General features: G+C 39.8%; 1 protein-coding gene across 12 annotated transcripts in view; it reads right to left on the bottom strand.

Annotated features, from left to right (window-relative positions):
* Nucleotides 1–26,665, bottom strand: part of COBLL1 (cordon-bleu WH2 repeat protein like 1) — a 171,782-nt gene extending 145,117 nt beyond the window's left edge. For 9 of the 12 annotated variants that reach the window (XM_047869124.1, XM_047869131.1, XM_047869125.1 and 6 more), the window contains exon 1: nucleotides 26,385–26,665. In XM_047869124.1, the coding sequence (XP_047725080.1) occupies nucleotides 26,385–26,656 (272 nt within the window). In that variant the 5' untranslated portion in view covers nucleotides 26,657–26,665. Of the gene's footprint in view, nucleotides 1–25,241; nucleotides 25,360–25,824; nucleotides 25,966–26,051; nucleotides 26,355–26,384 lie in introns of those variants that run through there. The other 3 variants (XM_047869134.1, XM_047869129.1, XM_047869135.1) reach the window with 3 other exon arrangements.
* Between the last annotated feature and the right edge of the window lie 53 nt (nucleotides 26,666–26,718).

The raw sequence follows: 26,718 nt of genomic DNA, 5'->3' as shown, positions 1-26,718 counted from the left end.
ACGGAAGAGCCACAGTCTGTTCCCAAGTCTGAAAAGACTTAGTGGAAAGAGACCGTGGGAGATGAGGCCAGGAAGGAAAGTTAGGATGAGGCATCCACACATTCCCAATGCCTACTGCAGAGTCTGGCCTTTACTATACAGGCAAAAAGACCTTTATGGAGAGAGTATGGGAGCTTGACAGGAACTGACTTGTGGTTTGAAAATATCCCTGCAGTATTTTAAAACCTATAATATAAAAAGTAGGAGCAATAAGGGGCCAAATACCCCAGGCCTAAACTAAAACATCAAGAAATGGAAATAAAAATGAACACTATATTGCAAGAGCCCCAAGGACTTAGCAATTTATAATCTTTATATTATACACATATATTTCTTCTACTCAGGGTAAAAGTTAATAGCAAGCAGAGTGGAGATGCAATAAAAAGGGCTGACTAGCATGTGTGGCCCCAAATCAAAATAACCTTCTCGAATTTGCTAAGTATAGGTTGAATACCGGTTATAAGGGGGATCTTTATTATAATAAAGAGATACAATTTGGTAGACAAAACACAATAGCCAAGGTCTCAAGGCAGTTGTGGTATGTGTAGAAGTCAGGCTGAGGATATGGTCAATGTTTCAGAGGGGTTGAGGGGGATGACTCTCTAATTCATAGCAGGCTCACAGCTGGTTACTGAGGCCACAGAAATCCAGGCCCCAAAAGGGGGAAAAAAAAAAAACTAGCAAGGGAGTCAGGACCCAGCCAAATCGCCTGAATTTCAAGGGAGGGCTCCAGTGAGGCATAGGAAACAGCCATGGGCTCACTGGGGAAGACTGGATCTATGGGTGCGGAGAGTACCCTTAAGGACGGAGTTTCAAGTAACAATTCCAGGCCACCCCCACTGGCAGAAGAGGCTTTGTCTAGATTAACCAATTTTTGAACCCACAGTTTGAAAGTCTTCAATACTGAGAAAAGGCTGAGTAAAACCCAAACTAAAACTGTGTTAGATGAACATGAACTTGTATCACAAACGGTTTCTGAATTCCTCATCTAAATTCCTTATCTGATGTGATTGTAATGGCAACGGTTATTTAAAAAAAAAAAAAAAAAAGACCTAGTACCAACCAAGATAAAATACTTTTATCCAAAAGCAAGACAAAGTAGTAAACAAAAGGCTCTCAGTCCACCGTAATCTTAAGAAAACTTGTACAATTGGGCCCAGTTTTACCTGTAGCCTCACCTGTCCCCACCCAGCGCATAAGCTCTAGTCACACTGGACTATTTCCCATTCTCTAATACTCAGGGTATTCTGGTGTGTTTATGCCTCCATTTACAATACACATCTTCCTCATTTGGCTTGGCAATGGACATTCATCCAAGTCACCTATACTTCAAGCAGAACTAATCACTGAGTAAGTTCTTACAGCATTTTCTACATACCTTTCTTGGGATAGCATCTAATTGTCCTTCATGATCAGCTCGAGTTCCCTCTCCAAAGAAGCCTTGGGGCTCTAGCAGACATTTATGTTGGCCTTTATTCCCAGCCTTGCCATAAACTGTATCACATCACTTGGTTATTTCTGCCCCCCAATTATGAATAGCTTATGAGCCATAGCTAAATCTTATTCACCATTTTATAGCCTCTAGTTAGCCCACATTCTGGCATAAACTTATCAATATGTTGAGTAAATTAACATTTTTCTGGGGCACCTGGGTGGTGAAGTCCATTGAGTGTCTGGCTCTTGATTTTAGCTCAGGTCACGATCACAGAATAATGAGATTGAGACCTGCGACCAGCTCTCTGCTGAGCATGGAGCCTGCTTAAGTCAGTCTCTCTCTCTCTCTCTCTCTCTCCTCTCTCTCCTCTCTCTTCCCCCTCCCCTCTCCCCCCATTCCTCTCCCCCCACTCACACTCTCTCACAAAAATAAAAACTAAGAACACAAAAAACATTTTAAAAAAATTAACATTTTTCCAGTTTCCCAATAACTGAATAAGGTTCTGTGTGTTTACTTTTGCTTATTAATTGTTATCATTTGAATGAAGATATTAATCCTTATTTTACTTACATATTCTACTTATCCTTCCCTCAATTTCTTAGAAATTTGCTATAATAGATATTTTAAAACTAGAAAAATATGTCAGACTTTTATTCAATGTAACAGTGGGGCCATAACAATTTAATACCACACATTGCTAAAATGAAATTCAGGGATTTGAAGAACAGTAGTGTATTATGTCTGCCCACTTAAAATATGCCAGCCTTGAACAAGACAGAGTGTTTATCCTCACCATCCCAGACCAGGCACTTTATTGCCCTTCTTGGCATCACCTGTTATCTAGAACCCATCAAAACCAGGAATACCCCTTACATTCCAGACTTCCCCTCCATTCTCCTAGACACTACCACCACTATCTAATACATTGTACATTACTATAGCCTTTGCTTATTAGAAAGCAATCTGGTAACAATAATAGTATTCATCATCATCTATACCTTTTGCTTATGATACAGATAATTCTCATAATGGCCCATATTACAGATGAGGATATCTAGACTTAAATATACAAGTAACTTACTCCAAATTACACTGGAATAAAGGGCTAAAGTGAGATTTTAGATTATAGGAGTCCAAAGCTATGCTCTCTCCAGTACTCCAGTGGTTCTCAACCTTTCCCATGTATCAGAATCACTTGGAGGGGTTATTAAAACAGACTGCTGGGCTCCACCCTCCCACTTTCTGATTAAGCAGGTCTAGAATGGGTCTGAAAATCTACATTTCTATCAAGTTCCCAACTGATACCTATCGGGGACCACACTTTGAAAACGACTTACATTATATCACAATGACAAAGTAAATTACTTAATTGAAGACATATAGTTAATTCAGTAGATTTTCTCTTGACAGAGGGCACCTATGAAAGCATACCCTTCTAAAGGCAAAATCCTGTGTTCTTTGACAGAGAAGTGAGACATCAGGAGAAAATAGTGCTCAGGACAGGTTCCTGAATGAGAAAATTCAATAAGGTAGTTACAATACCAACTCCCTACAAATTTATATGGAAACTGAATGTAAGTAATCAATTCCCATTTCCAATTCTAACTTCAATGTGGAAAAACAAATGCCTGAGAGCAGCCAGAATTCCTAAAAGAACATTGGCCATTATGACTTACCCTTCCAGACCATTAAAACATATTACAGAGACACTGCAAATAAAACATTTTGGGTAGAAAAGCAGAAAAATCAATGGAGCTAAAGGGAAAGCCCACTAACACATGAATAAAAATAAATTTAATATATAAAGGTGCCATTTCAAATCAGTAGGGAAAAGATCGACTGTTCAATAGATAATGTTGGGGCAGTTTTTTTTGTTTTTTTTTTTTTTTTAATTTAGACTATCTCATACCACAAAAGAACTTAAAGTTTGTTTCTGTCAAATATTTAAACTTTCATAAATTTTAGATAAGGGGATATTTTAAAGACTTCTAATGTACACCCATTTTATTCTAAGCAAGGCAAAGGAAATACATGGTACAGCCTCTAATATAAAACTAGAATGACAAAAATGCTTCCACAAAGCTACATGATAAAATAATAAAACTGGGGGAATAGTTAGAACATAAGACACAAAAGGTCAATAGGTTTCATATATTGAGTGTAAAATATATATTAAGAGCTTTTACAAAATAAGATAAAAATAGAAACATGAGGGGCGCCCGTGTGGCTCAGTCGGTTAAGCGTCCGACTTCGGCTCCGGTCGCCATCTCACGTTCAGTGAGTTCGAGCCCCGCGTTGGGCTCTGGGCTGATGGCTCAGAGCCTGGAGCCTGCTTCCGATTCTGTGTCTCCCTCTCTCTCTGCCCCTCCCCCGTTCATGCTCTGTCTCTGTCTCAAAAATAAATAAAAACGTTAAAAAAAAATTAAAAAAAAAGAAACATGAGTATGAAGTGAATGTAAGAGAAAAGCAAATGAAAACTAAACATTTTAAGTTTCTCAAATTCAATAATGATCTAAGAAATGCAAATTTAAGATACTCATAGTCATTTTCCCTTATTAGACTAGAAACCATCAAGGCCTGACAATGAAGAAAGTGATTTTTTTTTTTAATCAAACTGGAAAAACTGGAAAAATGCAATGAATACTCAACAAGGTCAGGAAACGTGCCAAAGTGTCAAACACAAAGTGCATTTTAAGTAGAGAAGGAAACAATTGTTCAGATACTTGATATGTTTCTATTATGTATAATCCTGAGGACAGGTTTTCACTGACTCTCATTTAAAGTGTGTCCTTGACTTTAAAAGATGGAAGATTTTGAAAGGTTCTTGTTTGGTTATTTCAGGGGAGGTGGTGGACTGGGGGTGGGGGTAGGAACTGCTAGTTTGGCCCTTAGATTTTTTTTTTTTTTTAACTACATGAACTCCCTCCCTATTCAGAGCAGTCTAGTGCAAAGAACAAGATACTGCTATTTTCATAAAATATACAAGTTCTGTCTGGGAACTCAATGATGCTTGACAAATCTTTAAAATTGTCTACGTATCTGAAATCACAAAACAGTAATGCGTGACAAGTGTTCATATCGTTCACATAGCAGCCAGTCTCAATAAGAATGCTTACATTAGAAAATACACACCACTTCAAAATGTAAATGTATGACAGTGGGCTACCCTCTTCTATGATCACAAATTCCTTCTCTATGACCTTGAGGCTTCTCACCAATTTTCAATAGTTTATGACCAGCGGTAACCTAATTAGAATACCTTAGTGAGGAAAAATGCAGCTGTTTGCTTCTTTATGACCAAAGTAATAATATGCCTTTCTTCGGAAATGGCACTAACAATTTTTAATTGAGTATCGAAGTGGAAATGAATCTGGCATGACATGAATATGGTACCAAAAAGCTCAATAAGACAACACCTTCATGCAGATGTCACCTCACACTCCATACCCAAGAGAAATGTGTGCTGTCAACAGAAATAACCTCATCGAGAATTCAGAAAGGAAACGCAGAACTTACTCAAACTGACTCAGTGTGTTTCAAGACATGAATTATCAACAAATAATCATAAGCACTTCTCATCTTAGGTATCATTTTAAGATTTTTTTTTCTTAATTTTTTTTTTTTTTAATTTATTTTTGAGACAGAGAGAGAGCATGAGCAGGGGAGGGGCAGAGAGAGAGAGGGACACACAGAATCTGAAGCAGGCTCCAGGCTCCAAGCTGTCAGCACAGAGCCCGATGCAGGGCTCGAACTCACAGACTGTGAGATGATGACCTGAGCCAAAGTCGGACGCTCAACCGACTGAGCCACCCAGGTGCCCCTTAGGTATCATTTTTAATGCAAAGGGACTATTTATGATTTACAGATGTGGAAAGTATGTGACCAATAGTGGAAGGTTCTCAACCTGTATTCTGCTACTTCAGCTTCCTGAAAAAGGAATGGAATCCGGGCTGTGGATAGGGAAGGTACAAAATAAAAACCTACTCTTCTCATACATGAGGTGACCGTCTTGTAGCCTCAAAGATAAAGTCTTTTCACCAGGAACCACTGCCAACAATAAAATCCAGTGAAAGAACATCTTTGGTTAGTTTTTTGGTTTTTTTTTTCCCCCTAAAGGAAAAAAGGATAAAGGTCTACAACGTACACACGATGTGCTATCTCCACATCTACCAGGTTGAGCCTTTTCTAATGATTGTAAAGGGCCAAAAAACCTGCTTACAAAAAATCACATTCTATGAACTAATGAGTTACAAAACAGCATTATTTTATTTAGGAAACAATTATCCTTAACCAAATATTAACTACTAATTCACTGAACAGAAACAGAGTGGGCAGCTTAAACCAATCTTATCAACTTTCATATGGCTGATGTTCAAAAACTTCAATAATTTAGCTATAGACATTTAATTGTGAAATATTACAGGCATGAGTCGATGAGACAGGTATCTTCATTTTCAGATTAAAAAAAAAAAAGAAAGAAAACAGATGTACAGAGGTTAATTTGTCCAAAATTTCCTAACTATTCAATGGTGGAGCCAAGACTGAATATCAGGTCTTGCTGAAACACCAAGCCTATGTCCCCTAGACTATTCTTAATACATCTTTGTCACTTCACAAAGTTACAAGTTTAAGGCAACAAAGGTGACTGCTGGAGTCTGGTCAGATGAAGAATAACCTCCATTGTTGCCTGACATCAAACTGCAGCTCTGCCCCTGTGCCTGCTGGGCCGGGGACCCTGGGAGCTCCAGGCTGAAAAGGAATAGGCTAGAGCTACCTCTTGCTGCCATAGCAATGATCCTCAGGCCTCCTGGGTTGTTGTATATTCCCTTTAGGAATTTTTCCCTTGGCACCTCACTCGACTTTGCAATCCACTGCCCCAGTGAGTACAGCATTCTCCAGTCTCACAATTATCCCAGACTGAGAGAGACAGTTTTGATACTTGGTTCTAGCTAAGAAAACTCAGTGCTAACAACTTCCCAGAGTCCAGTGAGAAGATTTCATCTCGGGGGAGGGGGATGTGTTAAGGGGGTAGGAAGAGGGCACATAGATACCTACAACTTCTATATTTGCATAAACATTCTGAAAATGTTCACTAAAGCATCTGAGAAATCACACATGATCTTAACCAAGGCATAAAAAAAAATTTTTTTTTGAAACTGCATAGTAATTGGCATTTCAAAGATTTGGACTTTCCTTATTTTAAAACAGAGAGAGTATTGTTTACACTGCCTTGGAGGCTGTTCAAAGATGTGTATTTTTAATAAGATTGAATCATGTTTTCAATTCAGCCAAAGCGATTTTATTCCATGAATACATTTTCCATGTACTATATAGTAATATTTTCAATACAATTAGCTGCCAGTGCCCAGCCCAGTACCTGACACATAGTTAGCTTTCAACAAGTGTCCCCTGAATGAAAACAAAATTAATGAACTGTTGATATTTTCAGGAAGATATCTTATTCTTGTTACAATCGGTTACCTATTAAGTAGCTTCAAACCTAGCCCTCCCCAACAAATTCAAATTTAAAATCCCCCCTCTCAACCCCTTACCTGTCTTGCTCAGCTTCTTCACCCTTCAGTGGAGCCTATGACTCCCAGTCCTCTTACCCTCCTTGACTACAGCAAAGATTAATAACCAGAACTCCCCTTGTGTCCAAGCTTCCTCAGTGCTGCTGGGAAAAGACCATGCCTGGCCCAGGGACCACACAGACTGCACTTCAAAAAATGTATACAGTACTTCCAAACCAAGTAGGTAATTACACACACAGACACCCAGCTTCCCAGCTTACTCTAATAACTGACAACAGATGGTCCCTGACTTACAATGGTTTGACTTCTGATTTTTCAACTTTATGATGGTCCAGAAGTGATACATGTTTAGTGGAAATCATGTTTCGAATTTTGAATTTGGATCTTTTCCCAGGCTAGTGATATGCAATAGGATAGTCTGTCATGATGCAGGGCAGGGGCAGCGCAGTTCCCAGTTAGCCACGTGATCATGACTGTAAACAACTGATACACTTAACCACCATTCTGTTGTTCACTTTCAGTATTCAATATAGGAGATATTCAATACTTTATTGTAAAATTGGATTTGTATTAGATGCTTTTGCCCAACTCTAGGCTAATATAAGTGTTCTGAACACCTTCAAGGTAAGTTAGACTAAGCTATGATATTCTGTAAGTTAGGTGTATCAAATGCATTTTCGACTTCCTTTATTTTCAATTTACGATGGGTTTATTGGGGCATGACCCCATCATAAGTCTAAGAAAATCTGTACTTCTATTTCCCTCTAAGAATGTCCTTTCTTTGGCATGACTCTCCCTAATGGCAAGTCACAGTACCTTCCACACAGATTTCTCCGAAACTTGCAAAGGCTTTCAGTTTCTAGCGATAACAAACTCTGGGACTGGTTTCCTCACTGCTGCAAACTTTGCAGTCTTTCAGTTCTGGAATTATATTCATCCAAATCTAAAACTTATCACGCATGGTTAATGATCTCATTGGAAACAATCCAAATGTTTAATATGTAAAAGCTAAAAGAAAATGTAAACACACACACATGCAAACATATGGTTGGTTATACAACTATTTGAAAAAGCATTTTTAAATGTGTCTCAAACAACTGAAATAACTTATAATTCTGAAGAAAAGGATATAAAAATAATACACATAGTTAAAAATCTAAACATTTACAAGTCTAAAAGGATGCATTCTATCCACAGCATTACCTAAACTATAGCTGAAAAAAACACTGGTTTTAAGATATGAATCAGTGTTCTTCCAATAAATGAATTTGGAAAGTGTTACTTTCCATGTTTCTATTCTAGAAGTTCATTCTGTATATTAGCATATTAAAATCCCTGACAAGACCTTAAGAAAACATTTTATCCCAAATTTTTGTGATCAGAAAAAATAAAATCAGCCAAAAAATGTTTAGCCCCATTTACTGTCACTGCTATAATCATTTATTATATTCGCTTTCCCACCCCTGGCAGTTCTGGGAGGAGGATGTGGGGGACAGGGGAGCAGAATGCAAAGTGGTCAAACCAAATGGATTTCAAAGGACATTTGGGTTCCACTCAGACCTGCCACCTCCTGGCCACGTGACCTTGGACAAATTACATGTGTAAGCCTCAGTTCCTCTTCTGCGCAATTCAGATAACAACTACATCTACTTTACAGAGAGGTTGATCACAATTAAGTGCAGTAGCACCTGCCATGCATTTAACCCAGTACCTGATGAACAGTCAATGTTCAGGAAACGTTCAATGCTTGTGTGACTACAGTCCTATAAGTCATTACCCATTGTTGTTAAATTACTATGCCCCTGATACTTTTAATTAGTGGAAATTTGAATTTAAAAATATTCATTCAAACCCTAAAGTAATTAAGGTTCCATTTCATTTCACATACTATCTTGTAAAACACATTATTTAAGAGAACATTTAGTGGGAACACCGTAGTACTCAAGAAATTTTCCAAGTGCATGAGTATAATTCATTCTGTCTAAAAATTTTCATTATACTTACTAAGAAAAGTAGATGTAAATTATGTTAAGAAATTCTGAATAGTCTTTTCTCTGACATCAAAACTTACCTGCAAGAATATGGAAAATATTCCTGTATTGCCAAAAGGCAAATCCAGAAAAACATTAATGATTATTTAATTGTATTTTTCCTAATAAAGGCTTTTGGTCAAGGGTATGCAGGGTTAATTTTCAGACCACGCTATCATGTTGCCACCAGAACCTAATAAGTTACGGCTTTACACAATCTGGAACAAACGATTCCTACTAGCCTCTCCTCCTAAATGATACAGTCACTATCATCACTGTGTAAAAAAATTTTCTCCAATAGGTGATAGCCATGGTAAGGATAGTGTCTCAAATTTTCACTCCCTCTTTTGAATAATGATGTTCTTGTATAGGACATTACAATAGGAAATTTTCAGTCACTACATATCAGTCCTAACAAAATCAAAGAAATGCTGTTAGAGTTATTCTCATCTTACAGAGAAGAAAGGTGACATACTAAAATGTAAGGCACTTCCCACAATGGTGAGGAAAGTGAGGAAACAATCAGAATTGCAATCACCTTGGTAGGATACTCCTAATCTCAGAGGGGGCATTTTTTCTCCTCTAAAAGGGAATGTGATTTTCATTAAGATTAGTACCCATTCCGTATTCAGTGTTCCAAGAACAACTTCCCTGCACCTGGCACAGGCACTTCCACGGGTGACTGATGAAGAAAACCAACCCACATCTTCTACTTCCTGGGAGAGGATGATGAGAACAGGCATGTTCTGGCACTCCTTGGTTTTCATTTAGTACAATAATACTGTCAGCATTATAAGAAGTTGTTTCCTAAAACTGCAGGTAATATTTATAATTTAACAAACATAAATTGAAAGCCTGATATGTGCTGGTGTTACTTCTGCACTTTCATTCTGTATAATTATCCCACCACAGAGGGAACTGAGGCCCAATGAGAGAAAGTGCCTAGCCAGAACAGAGACTGGGTTCCAAATCTTCTGTCTCCAAATCCATTCTGCAGTAGATGACTGCTGAGTGCGATTCTGACTTCTGGCTGGGCCACTTCTATTTGAAACCAAAGACAGTGCTGTTAAATGTCCGAGGGCCAAGTGCATTGGTTAACCGCATCAGACAACTATAAGGTAGATAGATGGCAGAGTCAAATGGAGAGAATGAACCTCACTCAAAATGCTTTATGGACCTGCCCATACATTAAATTGTTACTTTTTAAAGTTCCTTTTCTGATGCATCCTGGCTGAGAATTTCATCTTATTTGAAGACAATGGAAAATGCCAACTTGCTGCCAAAAACATTCTTGGAGAAATAAAATGAACAAACTTGCTTTCTACTATAATATTTGCAGTTTTGTACACATCTTGAGGTATAATTTCCAAAAACACTAGGGAGAAAGAGCACTTGTACTGATTTTTCTTTCTTAGGTCCCTATTCAACAATTTAATTTCTTCCATTCATGATGCCTTTCAATTCTCAATCTCTTCTTTCATAAGTTGGAAGAAAATACCCTTTATTATTTGTTCTTATTCTTTAGCCATCATTGTTCACATCAAAAGGCTAATTTCTTACACCATTAGAATAACCAAATCAAAATAGCAAGGATCTTGACAATTTAGATTTCAGGGTCTTGACACAAATGAGAATTTTTTTTTTTTTTTTGAGAAGAATTCTTATGCACTAATTAATCATGCAATTAAGGACTAATTGCATCATCCTCAAAACCTATAACTTATTCTATAAACCAAATGTTACTCTATCATTATTCAAATAGGAGTATTTAGGCTTTAAATAATCCTACAGCACTTAAGTCCTGTTAAACAATCCCACCCATGATGGCTAAACATTTTGTTTTGTTCTACGTTTGAGATGGAAACATTACTCAGAATTTTCACTTATACTACTAATGAAATGCATATAAACACCACTGCAGGGAGTAATGCTAAAAGAGAATATCAGACTGAGAATGGAATTTAATAATAGAGTGCTAAGAGATTGACAACAACCCTTTTAATGGTGTAGCATTTGATAGGGGTTTAACAATTCATTAGTTAGTGGCTGCAAAAATGAATGTTAAACACTCATTTTGATACTTTGTTTCTATCTCTCTAGTGGACAGGTAATCCACTGGTCTTCAATGCTGACCTTTTGCTCAGGTTCACACAAATTCAAATAACACCCATCCAATAACTGATCATCAGGTGTCTAGGTATATGCAGGAAATTAAATCAAACCCAGCAGTATACACAAAAGAAATAAAATATATATATATATATATATATATATATATATATATAGCCTCTGCATTTTAGGGTTGCACAATCTAGTTAATTTAATCAAATATATCAGGAAAGAGTATTACACCACAGTAGATTGTAAACTGCATAAAGAATGCTAAAGTGACCACTTATTAATAGCAAAGAGTGGTGGTGGGGATAAATCCAAGTATCCATCAATAGGGGACTAGTTTTATAATTCATGGTTCATCCCTACAAAGACATAATAACACTAGGGGGAGAGAAAATAGAGCCCTTTATGTCATGAAATGGAATAATTACCAAGTTACATTATTAAGTAAAAAAGCAAGGTACAAAGCAGCACTAACTGTGCACAAAAAAGGGAGAAACAATATCCATATACACACGTATTTGCTCCTGAGTATAAGGAGATACACTGTCAAATATGGTTGCCTGTAGTCACATAAGGCTCTTCAGCACTGGGTACGTGGCTAGTGTGATTAAGAATTTAAATTTCAATTTTATGTAATTAACTTTCAAATGTGACTCATTGCAAAATATTTTCAGTTAAAGACAACTTTCTTGCTTTGTAGAATTAGAATCATGTTAACCTTTGCATCATGTAATATATCATTTAAATTGAATTATTTAATGTAGTGCCTAAAATTTTTAAAATTTGATTTGTGGTTTCTATGATATTCGAATTGGCCAGCACTGGTATACAGTGTCCTACCAGGATTTTAAAAAAAAAACTGATGACACTAATTGCCTCCAGGAACCAAGGACTGGAGGGAGGTCTCTCACTCGTCATTTTTCTCTTTTGAATTTTGTGCCATTTGGATATATTGCCTATTAAAAAATAATGAATAGGAATGCCTTGGTGACTCAGTCAATTGAGCCTCCAACTCTTGATTTCAGCTCAGGTCATGATCCCAGGGTTGTAGGATCAAGTCTCAGGTCAGGCTTTGCTCTGAGCATGCAACCTGCTTAAGATTCTCTTTCTCTCTCTCTCTCTGCCCCTCTCCCCTCAAACTCTCTCTCTAAAAAATTAAAATAGGGATGCTCGTGGGGGGGTGCTCAGTTGATTGGGTGTCCAACTTCAGCTTAGGTCATGAACTCATGGTTCATGGGTTCGAGCCCCACATGGGCCTCTGAAGCCTGATTTAGATTCTGTGTCTCCCTCACTCTCTGCCCCTCCCCAGCTCACACTCTGTCTCTCTCTCAAAATTAAACGTTAAATTTTTAATAATTAAAAATTAAAATAGAAAATAATGAATAAATGACATGACCTATAAACACCAATGTAAAGAATTACTATCATTAGCATAAAAATTTAATTTTGGATGGAATCTCTCCCCCAAAAAACATAGATGATACTTTTGAAGAAGTTACATATGGTCCTCGGCAGAAGATGCTTTCTAATTACCTAAGATGACAGAAATGTTTCACAAACTAACAGTATCAGAGTTATCAATATAGGAGATAAAAGACTTCAAGCCTTAAACTGCTTAAACTAGCATAATCTAACATGTATGCCACTACCTTTCTTCCATCACAAGACTGTTCTTTCATTTTTCCACTCATTGAACATATTTTCCCCATTTTCTTGTTCCCTTCTTCATCTACATCCCCAAATAAAAATTTAATTATCTCTACATTTCCACTTAGCACTGTGTGCATCTACTTGGCTAAGCAAAGAATGGGGGAAAAGCCAGGAAAATCCTCCCCTACACAACTCATGAATGTTTTTTCTCCATGAAACAGCCATGTATAAACATAAGCAGATCACAATGGGCTCAACTAAATGAGTCCTGGTTATACTACTGAATCACACTTAACATAATTAAATATTATAATGAAAAATCAAATTGCATATGTATGGGGTATGACTATTTCTTCCCAACTTTCCCACCTTATTTTAAAAATCAGTATTTTAAAATTTTTTTCTACTTTGACATAGCTGGTTTTAGAGCTTAAAATGCATATATCAATGGAAATTGTTTTTAATTAGCAATGTTAAGTTTAAGGAAGAAAAAAACGCTGCCATTCTCAAATCCAAAGGATACTCTTCTTTTTCTCTCTCATTCTCCCTTCCACTTCCTCAAGAATGTTTGACATAGAGGGGTGCCTGGGTGGCTCAGATGGTTCAGTTTCCAACTTTGGCTCAGGTCATGATCTCACAGTACATGAGTTTGAGCCCCATGTCGGACTCTGTGCTGACAGCTCGGAGCTTGGAGCCTGCTTTGGATTCTGTGTCTCCCTTTCTCTCTGCCCCTCCCCCATTCATGCTCTGTGTCTTATTCTTTCAAAAATAAATAATAAACATTAAAAAAAAAAAGAATGTTTGACATAGGGGTGCATTGGTGAGTATCATTTAGAGGAAATACTCCTAAGGCCACAGAGAGCATGTGTGCAAAGCCATCCACAACCAGCAGCCCAAGTAAGACAGGTCCCTCACCAGTCAAACAGACCACATACCAGAGTGAATGATGAACACAGTAAACAGAGGTTTTGACTAGGTTTGATTCAGAGAGCAAGGCACTTGAGATAGCCCTTAACAATTAAAACAAAATGGTTCAGGACCAGAATTTTACAAAATTGCTTCTTGACAGGAAATCTTATGAAATTCCCTGTGAAGGCCAATAGATGGTAAAAGATGGAATCAAATAGCTATCACTGTACTACTTCCTGCCTCCTTAACTGTGTATGCCTTCAGCACAGCCCATCATTTCTTAGTATCCCAAGGATGTTCCTTTAATACCAATGGTATCTTTATGTCCAAATTGTTCCAATTATCTGTGGAGTTCCAGAAACTTGGTCTCTCCCCTTGCCTGAGTTTTACTTCCCCAAATCCATGATATTCAAATTTTCATTATCACCAACTTGATGTGCTTAATATCTGGAAGAATACAAAAAATTATTGGATTTGGTTTACCAAAAATTATAGCAAATATTCATTCAACACCATCAAATAACTTCCAGAATTGTCACTCATTCAAACTTGCATAATCTTAAGTGTCCTAAATAACTATGATTCATTAAAAAATGAAAATCCTGGGGCGCCTGGGTGGCGCAGTCGGTTAAGCGTCCGACTTCAGCCAGGTCACGATCTCGCGGTCTGGGAGTTCGAGCCCCGCGTCGGGCTCTGGGCTGATGGCTCAGAGCCTGGAGCCTGTTTCCGATCCTGTGTCTCCCTCTCTCTCTGCCCCTCCCCCATTCATGTTCTGTCTCTCTCTGTCCCAAAAATAAATAAACGTTGAAAAAAAAAAAAATTTAAAAAAAAAAAAAAAATGAAAATCCTAAAGTGTTACATCCTCAATATATATAGAGGAAATCCTGAATTTGGTTAGAAAACACTTGGGGCGCCTGGGCGGCTCAGTTGATTGGGTGTCCGACTTCGGCTCAGGTCATGATCTCGCACTCTGTGAGTTCAAGCTCAGAGCCTGGAGCCTGCCTCGGATTCTGTGTCTCCTTCCCTCTGCCTCTCCCCTGCTCATGCTTTGTCGGTCAAAAATAAATAAACATTAAAAAAAATTTAAAAAGAAAACACTTAAAAATGCCCCTTAGTAAGTTCAAGGCTATACCATTACAACTACTAAGTTAGTTGGAAACACATTCCTAGGCTTCACAAGGTTACCAGCACAAACTTCAGGACTAAATTTTCTTAGCATCATCTAAGAAAGAACTTCCTATGTATTTTACATACACACAGGATCACAGATAATTAGACACTATTCTTAGACATTACTTCTTTCAGACAAAATCATATTTAAAAAAATTATATATAGTATAGGTTGGAATAGGTTCTAGATACAAAATTTGTCACAACTAAGATATGAGGGGAAAATCAGTCTATTTCTCCTTTCAGATCACTAGTTGTTTTGGTCTGTTTTCTTTTTTTTCCTCATTCAAACAATGTCATACCTAACTTTCCTAGAGGAGGAAATGTTCATAGGTAATAAAACTATCACAGTAAAACCTGCCCTCTTTTCAGAGAAAGAGAAAACTGAAGACAGAAGACTGGTAAGATAGGATAACAACATAAAGTTTAAAAATTAGTTTCTTTTCACATGCTAACATTCTTTTCTGCCACCTTTAGCTTTGCCCTCCTGAAGCACAGCAAACAGATTTTTGCTTGAAGTTAAGGCATCTAGCTGCTCTCTGGGAATGAATATCTTACAGAAAAGCGAAAGACTGGAAGAAACCATGCCCATAATCTAGTAGGCACTCCACCCAGGAGTTTTGCTGCCAGTAAATAACCAAACCATGAATACCAGAGAAAAATGGGGGCTGCATCAGACCATGAGGTCCTTTAAGACAGTCACCCTGTCTCTTTCCTAATTCTATTAGAGCAATGATACTTCACTATTGGCATAAAAGAACAAGGTGAGCAACAAAGGGTTGCTCTTTTCTCTGACACTTCTACTTAAGCATAAAGGAAATAATGAATTCAGTGGCTCTTATAATTATCTTAACCACTGTTGGCTTAATTTGGCCTAGAAACTATAGCACATCCATTGGCCATGGGAATGGAAGGGTGGTAGCCATGTTCAGATTTAGTAATGCAATTTCCTGTTTTTCCAGCAGATCTGAACTGATACACAACTGTAGCAGCTGTTAAAATTCTGGCTCCTGTCACCACTACTCCCCTTGGGGTCATCTCATACTTCCTCACTTCCATTTCTCTAGAAATAATAGCAGGTACGCGTGTGTATGCAGGTTAGAGAGATGATAATCCTCAAAGACTGGTGATAAATGTCCCATCTAGGTTTGAGGATCTTAAGTCTATTTCCCTATAGATATATGTTGGTATAAGTGCAGAAGCTGTAACATTAGGCTACAAACTGAAATGGTATATCTAATTTTAACAAGTACACTGGAATGCATACATATTACTTAGTGTTAATCTTCCAAATTAATCAGACTGAAAAACAATGCCCTTTTCCAGTGACATTACCATTTTATTTTTTTTTTTAATTTTTTTTTCAACATTTATTTATTTTTTGGGACAGAGAGAGACAGAGCATGAACGGGGGAGGGGCAGAGAGAGAGGGAGACACAGAATCGGAAGCAGGTTCCAGGCTCTGAGCCATCAGCCCAGAGCCCGACGCGGGGCTCGAACCCACGGACCGCGAGATCGTGACCTGTCCGAAGTCGGACGCCCAACCGACTGCGCCACCCAGGCGCCCCTACCATTTTAAAAATATATTCTGATGTCTTTGGCAATCAGCCTACACACCATATAGAAAATGAGAATCACTACTTTATAGGCGTAACCATATCATGGACCCACAGTATTTTACTTCAGGTTCTTTTTCAACCCCATTTCAGAGGGTTGCCTCTGAACCACTTAGGTTATTTTACAAAATCAAACCCGTCAAAATATGGCATTTCACTCTTAATTCTGTCCAAAACAATTTTCTACAAGTCTGAGGCAATTACGAAAGAAAACCTCTACGCTATTAACCCAGACCCTAGTCCCTATTATCCGCGATTTCACTTTCTGCTGTTTCAGTTGCCAGCGGTCAACCGCAGCCCGGAAGCAGAGGGGCCCCTTCCCGGGAATCGTCACAAGGCCAACTGTAGCCTCACACTGCGTCGTCCGCCTCACGTCATCTCACAAAGGCATTCTGTCATCTCACATCATCACAGGAAGGGTGAGTACAGTCCGATATTTTTGAAGGGGAGGGGAAAGAGGGCTCACGCATGAGCACACACGGGAGCTAGAGAGACGGGCCACATTCACGTAACTTTTGTTACATATTATATGACGTGGTGTCTCCCCCTCTCAGACGGGGTCCCCAAATGTGGGGCTACGATGGGGTGGAAACCGGTGGCACTGCTGGTGGAAGATTTCACCTGAGGCAGAACAAAGGAGATAGAAGTTTACCGAATACACTGCAGGGGAGTCCTGGGCAGGACGGCAAAGGAGACACCGTCTCCAAGGAGGCAGTGGGTGGGGGCTGCTTTTAGAGGGAAGGTGTGGAAGTATGGGGCCTTACGGAATTTTCCCTTTTTGGTAACTGTGCCTCGTGGTCAGTTCGGGCCTATGGATGTTCTGAGGTGGGTGCCCTGGCGGGCATGTCTGTATTCAGCTCCGTGGTGGCCGTGGGCCCTCCCTACCTTCCACTGCTCAGGCCTGCTGCCCAAAAGTGGCCTCTACACAGAACTTCTATGGGTACTATTCTGTTTCATGATTAGTTAGGTTGTTCATCTCTCGTTGTGCCTACCTTGTAAGTTAAATTTTATCACAGGTGTGTATGCATAGGGAGAAATGGTATATGTCAGGAGTTCGGTACTCTCCCATTTCAGGCACCCACCAGGGGTCTTGGAACATGTCCCCACAGATGAGGGGCAGGGACTACAGTACTTTATATATAACACGTAAGTTGTTGAGAGAGAGAGAGAATTGTTTATATTATCTCTGAAGCTCTGATTTCAACGGGCAGAGTGTTTCTAACAGGGAAGGAGCAAGAGTAATGAGGAAGAATTACAATGAGGGATTCTGAGGCAACTCTCCGTTTCCCTAGCACCTCGGTTCTCACTACCTCCTAACCACAAACCTGAGAACCTTAATGGGGCTCTGTTTTTTTCTCTGGAGAGTAGGCAGCTAAGAAACCAACCCAGTTCTGTAGTAACTGGGCTCTCCTCCCACCAAATTTCTGAAGGCCTGTCTCTGAGCAATATCCCTAAGCTGTATGGCAGGAAAAGGCACAGATATAATCAGGATATTGCCCATCACAGGGCACTACACATATTCAAAACCCAAATGCCTCAATTCATGGCCAATGAAACCTGAAAATTCTGACCTCTGTAAAGATTTTAATGATTTAAAATGTATTAAGTTACAACTAGTACCGAGTTTTCAGCTTTCTAGGAGTTGAGCTTAACAGACTTTTTCTCACACCTGGGCATTCTTTGCTGTCTTAATACTTTCTTTGTCATATTACCCCACAATTCAACTCTACAGCTTTTTTCAATGTCTAAAGCCATTAAATAGTTGTAACTTCTTTACGTTTATAAACAGCATTGTGAACTTACACTATATGAAACTAATAATAAATTACCCAAGCTCACTCTAGCATTTTTCCAAAGACTAGTCAGTCTTTGAGAAGCTTTTCCAAGGGATTCATTCCTCAGATGAAGTATGTATGAAAAACTGAAGACATTTGGCCCTTTATAAATAGTCCTGGGAAACTTCTTTCTCCCATACTTTTAGTTTATTTTTACTGTTAGCAGATGGGAAAAAATTTAGCAAAGCAGTCATAAAAAAAAAAAAAAAAAGTCTTACAACAACCATCATGCTAATGTTGGAACACTAAAAGCTTACAGATACGAAATATCTTTAACAACAACAAAAACACTTGTTGGAATTATAAAGCCAGTTTGATTTAACTCATAAAATAGGTATAGATGCCTACGCTTAGATAGGAACTCCTTCAACTTTTGGTCTGGCTCTTCTAGACACATTTGCTCCTAAACATCTTAACTATGTATTATTCATTTTTCACAAAAGTGTCTCTAGCACAGAAGTTTAGAACTTCTCTTTAAAATATATTCCAATATCATATGTGAAAACTCTACAATGCTTGCCAAGGGGCCAACCCTGAGCCTTCAGTTAAAAAACAAAAAACAAAAACAAACAAAAACAAAAAACCCATCAGGGTGCCTGGGTGGCTCAGTCGGTTAAGCGTCTGACTTTGCCTCAGGTCACAATCTCGTGGTCTGTGGGTTTGAGCCCTGAGTCAGGCTCTGTGCTGACAGCTCAGAGCCTGGAGCCTGTTTAGAGTTCTGTGTCTCTCTCAGTCTGCCCCTCCCTCGCTCATGAGAAAGCACGCACGCGCGCTCCCTGGCTCCCTCTCTCTCAAAAATAAACAAACATTAAAGGAAAAAAAATTTTTTTAAATCAAGGCACTTAGGTGGCTCAGTCAGTTGAGCGTTCGTTGAGAGTTCCAATTCTTTATTTTGGCTCAGGTCATGATCTCACAGTTCTAGGACTGAATCCCGCATTGGGCTTCATGCTGAGCATGCGGCCTGCTTGGGATCCTCTCTCTCCCTCTATCTCAGCCCCTCCCCAACTCCCACTTGTGCTGGAGTGCACTCTCTCAAAATAAACATTAAAAAAAAAAAAAATCAATCACTAATCACCATTCTACAAAATCTTGTATCTTACTCTAAGATATATCTTGTTTTATGCAAGCAGAATATTAATCATTTTGTTCCAATTTAAAGTTCAATACTTAGAAGTCCTTCTGCCAATAAATAAATTTGAATTAAATAATTACTTCATTTATCAATTTCATAAGTTAGTCCAGAAGGGTCAGAAAACTTTTTCTATATATGACCACAGGGTAAAACTTTTTACTTTTGAGGTCATATGATCTCTATCTAGATACTCAACTATGATGTGAAAGCCACCATAGACAATATGCAAATGAGTGGGTATTGCTGTGTGCCAATAAGCTCTACCGAGGATAAGACTATCCAGAATATATACAAAACTCCTAAAATTCGACAACCAAAAGAGCAAAGCCAACTAAAAAATAGGCAAAGAACTTAAACAGACATTTCTCAAAAGAAGATACACGAATGGCCAATAAGGACATGGAAAGATACTCAACATCAGGAGTCACTAGGAAAACGCAAATCAAAATTACAAGATATCACCTCACACTCATTAGGATGGTGACTATCAAAAAAACAAAAACAAAAACAAAAAACCAGAAAACAAGGGTTCACAATCCTCATGAAATGTTGTTAGGAATGTATAATACCTATAACCACTATGGAAAAACAGAATAGTTCTTGAAATATTAAATAGAATTACCACTTGATCCAGCAATTCTACTTCAAAAGAAGTGAAAGCAGGTATTAAAAAGATATTTGTGGGGAGCATGGGTGGCTCAGTCGATTGAGCATCTCTTTATTTTGGCTCAGGTTATAAACCCAGGGTCGTGGGATCCAGCCCTACATCAGACTCTGCACTGACTGTGGAACTTGCTTGAGATTCTCTCTCTCTCCCTCTGTCCCTCTCCCCCCACTCATTCTCTCTCTTTAAAAAAAAAAAAAAAAAAAAAAAAAAAGAAACTTAAAGAAAATGTATTTGTATGCCCATGTTGCTAGCAGCATTATTCACAATAGCTACAATAAGAAAGCAACCTAGTGTTCATCCAAAGATAAATGGATGAGCAAAGTCCTAAAAAAAAAAACGGAAGGAAATTCTGATATATGATACAATATGGATAAACTCTGAGAACAACTCTGAGAACATTATGCTAAGTGAAATAAGCCTGTCACAAAAAAAGATAGAGACTATTTGATTCCACTTATATGAGGCACCTAGAGTGGTCAAAATCAGACAGAAAGTAAAATGGTGGCTGACAGGGGCTTTCAGGGACAGGAGTGTGGGAGCTATGTTTAACAGGTATGGAGTTACAGTTCTATAACAAGAGAGTTCTGGAAATGGATGGTAGTGCTGATTTTACAACAATATGAATTTACCACTGAACTGTACACTTGAAAATGTTTAAGATAAATCTTGTTATGTGTATTTTACCACCAAAAAAAAAAAAAAAAAAAAAGAAAGAAAGAAATTGCAGTTAAAAAAAAAATAGGTGAAGGGCCCATTTCAGCATTTCAGCCTTCTGGACTTAGTTTGCTTGGCCACAGTTTGCTGATCAGTGATTTAAGCTTCAGTTAAAAAAAAAAAAAAAAAGTACCATTTCTATATTAACATCATATTCCTTTTTATCCTGTATAGTTACAGAGAATTTCTTTGGTAAAGCTCTTAACATCAGGGGCCAATCTCCTAGTGCCTATAAAAATGTGTTTTATATAAAGTAAGGGCTTACAAGTGTTGACTAATTAGTTAAATGAAAGCAGTTGTCTCAATAACATGAAGCTTGGGCATTTATATTATATAAATACACCTGGCATTTCAATACTGTAATAAGGTCATAATATTATTCAATATACTCTAACACATTTAAAGGAAATTAGACTTTGGATGAGAAGTCTAGTATTGACTTAGTTTTATTTTTCTTATTTGGTAATCAAAAATACCCACCTTCGAATTTACACTAAATTTTTAATAACTACCTAATAGCAAAAATAAGCAGCTTATCACATGACAAAAGTTTACTGAGTTAAATTAAATCATCCAAACACATGAAAATTTAATTATTTTGAAGACAGAAACCAAATATTTGTGTTCACTTTATTTTTTTTTTTAATGTTTGCTTGTTATTTAGAGAGAGAGTGGGACACAGAATATCAAGCAGGCTCTGCTGTCAGCTCAGAGCCCTTCATGGGCCTTGAACTCAAAAACAACTGTGAGATCATGACCTGAACCGAAACCAAGAGTCAGATGCCTAACCAGCTGAGCCACCCAGGCACCCTTATGTTCATTTTAAATTCTAGGCACTGGGGGTTTTCATGGGCATTAGAAATTGTGGGAGTTTTTAAAATACAAATGTGATTTTAAAAAGAATGAAGACAGGACACTTTATGAAGCCACTCTAAATAAAATACTCTTTAGCCATTCCCATTCAGTGTAATCCACAGTGGCAAACATTGGGTGCCAACATACCTATGGAGGAAGAACACAGGTTTGGGGATCAGATCTTGTTTCTGTTACTCATTCATCCCTTTTAGTGGTGTGTCTTTGAGTATGTTAGTTTAGCTCTCTGAGACTCAGTTTCCACAACTGCAAAATGGAGTTAATATACTTCCTCAAAAAGGAGTAGCAAATATTTTATTTATTTAATAGTATACTATTATTTAGTATAAATTATCTAAATGTAATCTTAAAAAAAAAAAAAAAAACTAAAGCTGAAAGTGAGGATCTTGAGTTCCCTAAAAATGATTAATAGAAGCCCCCATTCCACTCATGGCTTCACCTCCATCTCAGATGTTGAAACCTACTTAATCAATAGCTCTCAGATCTGGTAGCACATTACAATCACTGGAACAGCATTTTTAAACCTCTCCACACCTTGTCCCAGCCCAGGTCAAATAAAATCAGAGTAAGTAGTAGGTGTGAGCATGGGTATTAATTTTAAAGATCTCCAGGTAATTCTCTTGTTGAAACCTCAGCTAAGGCATTCAACCTGTAAGCAGTCAATAAATGTTAGCCAACAAGAATTCAGTATGTACAATCAGTAAAACTTTAGAACCAACAATGCATCCAAATAAAAGCTTAAGCAAGCAGCTGCTAAATCATTTAATTTGTACACGTTTTAGCTGCAAAATTATCAAGTAGGTTTTTTACCCCTGTCCATTCCTGAAAATTTGTTTCAGAATCAAAGCATTAAGGTCCTTCAAAGCAAGGTCAACTACACTTTTGACATTTAAATTTCAAGGAGTTAAGCAAAAAACAAACAAACAAACAAACAAAAAGGTATCGGTCAGGGCAAGTATAACTTATCCTGCATAAAACACAAGCACTAGCTAGCAGTTCTAAAGATAATGTACCCAAGCTGATTCTTTGAACTTTAATGAATGTATCTTACAGTGGTCAGGAAAAGAGAAAAAACAAAAAACAAATAACAAAAATAATAATGCATTGAACTCAGCAACTAAGTCCTGGGTTTTCCTTCTCGTTTTGCCACTCACGTGTTCTAGGACTTCAGCAAAGCCACTCAGTGTCTCTGGGCTTCAGATTCTCATTTGTAAAATGCAGAGTTGCACTAGATTTCTTTAAAATGATCTGTTACAATGTAAAACTTTGAAAATTACAGAGGGATTCTTTAGAGCAAGGATATCCAAGGAGGACTAAAGTAGGCCTCATAGATTATTGGAGTCATGAGTCATGGTTTAACTAGTTTTATAGTAAGGAATGTACTTCCCAAATCTAATAATTATAACATATTGAGACTGCTCCTTACTACCTCCCGTAAACCCATATCTAAGATTTTTCCCCCCACAATTAAATCATTTTTAATGTGCTGGGGTTTTTGAGGAAAAAAAGCAATACTGAATATTCAACAAATATTACATAATAGGCACTTGGAATATACCAAGGGACAAGATAGAAAAATGAAAAAAGATAATTTTTTTTTACATTTATATTTTGCAGATATTGATAACTTCTTTAAATAGAATGCAAAGTAAAATGATACAGTGGGGCATGTTACTCTAGATAAGATGTTGAAACATTTTTGCAGATATCCCTCATTCAATTAGGAGAGGAGGGTAAAATTCCTTAAAAGTATTTTCTTCATAGTTGAAGAATTAAAAAACGCAGTTTTATACGTTATTTTCAAGAATTATTTTAAATTCTCAAATATTTAAATATTCTCTGAAGCATCTTAATTACAGTCGTGCTTATCACTAGACAGCTCTTTGCACTTCTTCATCCCAAAGCCATCTGATCTCTATTTTACTCAGAAGTATTGATTTCTGACAAGTACATGTATTTTGTGTATATGCATATGATTTTTTAATTCTACCTTAACCTTATCCATTTTCAAACCCACCAGTTTAATACTATCTTATTTTGTGGCACCCAAATACATTTCTGTATTCCTGAAAGTTGTCTCCTGTTCAGTTTACATATCTCTGTAGTCCCTATGCTTTTATGATTGATATCTTTCTACCAGTATATTTCTTTACTCACATATATATGGAATATATGGAAGAATATATATTACACTGAACAATGAAAACACTGGGAAAATGGGAACGGAAGTCAAGAGTAATAGGGCTATTTGCAGAGGGGAGAAGATCATTCAAACAAAATGAAAGAATTAATTCATACACTACATGTTATGTTTCCTCCACGTAGGCATTATATTAAAAATCTTCTATATTAGTCATGTTGCTTTGAGACTTCTCCATGTTTCCTCTAGACAACTGCCAACGTTCGCATGGTCTCTGATGAATAAACATGCTGTGACTTGCTTCTAAGGAAACGCCTGTCATGTTCCAGGGAAAAATGACTTCTCTTAAATCAGGAAACTGATTTAAGAAAACTGCACAACTCCCATTCATTAGTTACAAAGTCGATTTTTCCTTAACGTTTCTTTTCTGGAATCTTTGTCTTCCCTTTAGGACATTGCTGCCTTCAGATTAACTATCAGAAAGGAAATTTGAGTTGCGGGAATATATGTAGGAAAAGTTACACTACATCAAAGGGGTTCCCACTTCAGAAGCTCAAGGAGCACCTAAGTTAAGCCTTCCCTGTTTACCGAGACTAAGGTTATTTTCAGGTTCTCCCCATCTCTTGCAGAACTACCTGTTCTCATTACTGTTTACCCAAATGCTTAGCAAGGTGATTAGCATATCTGGCAGGAAGACACGCTTCATTTAATATTAACTCACCATGTGACAGCCCATTCCCCCTCCAATCTCTCTTCAAACACGTGAGGACACAAAGAAAAGTATCGTTGTTTGCAGTCTGACTTAGCGCTAGGCTTTGGCACCAGCAATTGGCCACAGGCACACACACCCCCAATCACAGCCGCTCACGCAGCCGGTCCCGGAACTGTCATGCGGGCTGACAGCTGGCACACCCTCCCGTTGCCCTCCACTGCTTGCAGAAAGCCCCTTCCTTACCGTCACTTTGACACTGCTCACCTGCCTGGGCCTCAGCCCTCAGCCAAGGAAACTTTTTTCCCCCTTCCCAAGAGCTCACTCACAGGTATCGTCCGCCGCTCTTCCAGAGCCCCAAACAAGGGGCTCTTTGTTACTATTTTTGCTCCAGGACTCCTCACTCACTCAGTTCCCGGCATTCGGCTGCCCTTCAGCAGCTCAGCGCAGCCCCAGTAGGAAAGGAATCAAAACTACCAGAACCCCCGTCCCCCCTCCCCAGCCCAGACGGCCTCCAAGGAGGCCGGGAGGAAACAGCCTCCTGAGCTGCCTATCCCTCGGCCAGTGAGTCAGGCAGCTGGCAGGGCAGCGAGTTGCCAGCCAGGTAAACGCGCTGCGGCCTTGCCGCCTTCGCCCTCCCCGGAGACCCGGCGGCGCGGCGCTCGCGGCTTACCCTGCTGGGGCGGCGGGCGGCGGGAGCGCCGCCAGGGCGTCCTGCGCGCGGGGGGCTCTGCTGTCCATCGCCCTGCGGGGCTCTGCGCGGGCTCCAGCTCCGAGGCGGCGTGTCACTACTAGAGTGGGAGAGGCCGGCCGGTCAGGGCGGGACGCACGCCTACCCGAGGCCTGAGCGGGGCGGGCCGCGCGTCGAGAGCCCGCCCGAGCCCCCCAGCCCCGGGCCGGCCCGCCTCCCGGGTGCGCTTCCACCTGCGGGCCGCGGCTCCGAGCCCGCGGGCGCCCCCGCCTCGGGTCCTAGCGGCCGCCCGCAGCTGCGGCGGTGGGAGGCGGCGCTGCAGCCCCCGCCCCGTGGGGCTTACTGGGTAGCCATTTGGCGCCTCTCGGGGCGGGAGAGGAGCAGCCCAGGCTGGAAGGAGGAGGAGCGGGGCGAGAAGCGCGGCTCGCAGGGGCAGCCGCCACGCCGGCAGCGCGTCTCCGGCCCCCCCCCCGGCCGAGTTTGCACAAACAGAACGCCCTGGGAAAACTTTTCGCGACGAAAAGTTGAGAGAGCTAATTCCTCTTTTCCCACCCAGGGCTCCTACTTTCTTTTCAGAAGGAGACAGTAGCGCGCCTGTTCTCTCCCGCGGCTTCCTCTCCCACTCTTCCCTCCCCCGGAGCGCGCGCTCGCAGTTGGTCTCTCAAGCCAGGACTTGAAGGAGGAGAGGGTGGCAGCCTCTCCCAGGCCGAGGCAGCGCCTCCCCCGCCCCGCGGGCAGGGTGTCGGACGCTCGCTTGGCGCCGCGGGGCCTTCCCCGAGCCGGCTCACTCACCCTGCCCCATTTCCCTGTCCAGAGCCCCGGAGCTCGCCACCGCCTCCGCCGGACGGCCACCTAGAAGTGGTAGTGAGGCTCGGCTGCATCGGAGCGAGAAAGGCAGCGAACCGGGGACAAAAACTGGGGGCGGAGGGGGGTGCCGAGGGCCGGGTAGGAATTTCCCTCCGCCCACCCCACCCCCGCCCAGGTTTCGGGTCTTTGGGGTCTTTCTGGGGAAGCCGAACGGAAAGGTAACTCCCACGCCGAGAGTTCCCAGTCCCGTCGCCAGGGCGTTGCTTCGGGAAGCCGGGCGCGCGGGGAGCCGGACAGGTGGGGAGGAAGGGTAGGTACCTGCCCGGTGAGGACTGGAGGGGAGGATCCCGGCTGCCGCGGAAGTGCGGAGAGAAACTCGCCGAACGGAGCCTGCAGCGTGCCCTCCCGGCGGTTCGACTTTTCACGTCCAGCGCGGTTTTGTTTTTTTTTTTTTTTTTTAGCTCCAACTTGACCTCTAACGTTGCTATTCGGTTAAAAGCGCACCTGTGACTGATTTTTCTAAGCAGTGGCAGGTTTAAGCTTGCCCCGTCTTCAGAAGTATATTTCTTTCTTTCCTTCTTTTTAAGCATATAACAGCTGTGACATCAGGACTGGAAAATAGTGTCTGACGATAATCTAGAACAAATGATAT

Source organism: Prionailurus viverrinus, chromosome C1, assembly GCF_022837055.1.
Source record: "Prionailurus viverrinus isolate Anna chromosome C1, UM_Priviv_1.0, whole genome shotgun sequence".
Lineage (NCBI taxonomy): Eukaryota > Metazoa > Chordata > Mammalia > Carnivora > Felidae > Prionailurus > Prionailurus viverrinus.
Note: the sequence above shows the minus strand (reverse complement) of the source record. Positions and strands in the feature narration are given on the sequence as shown.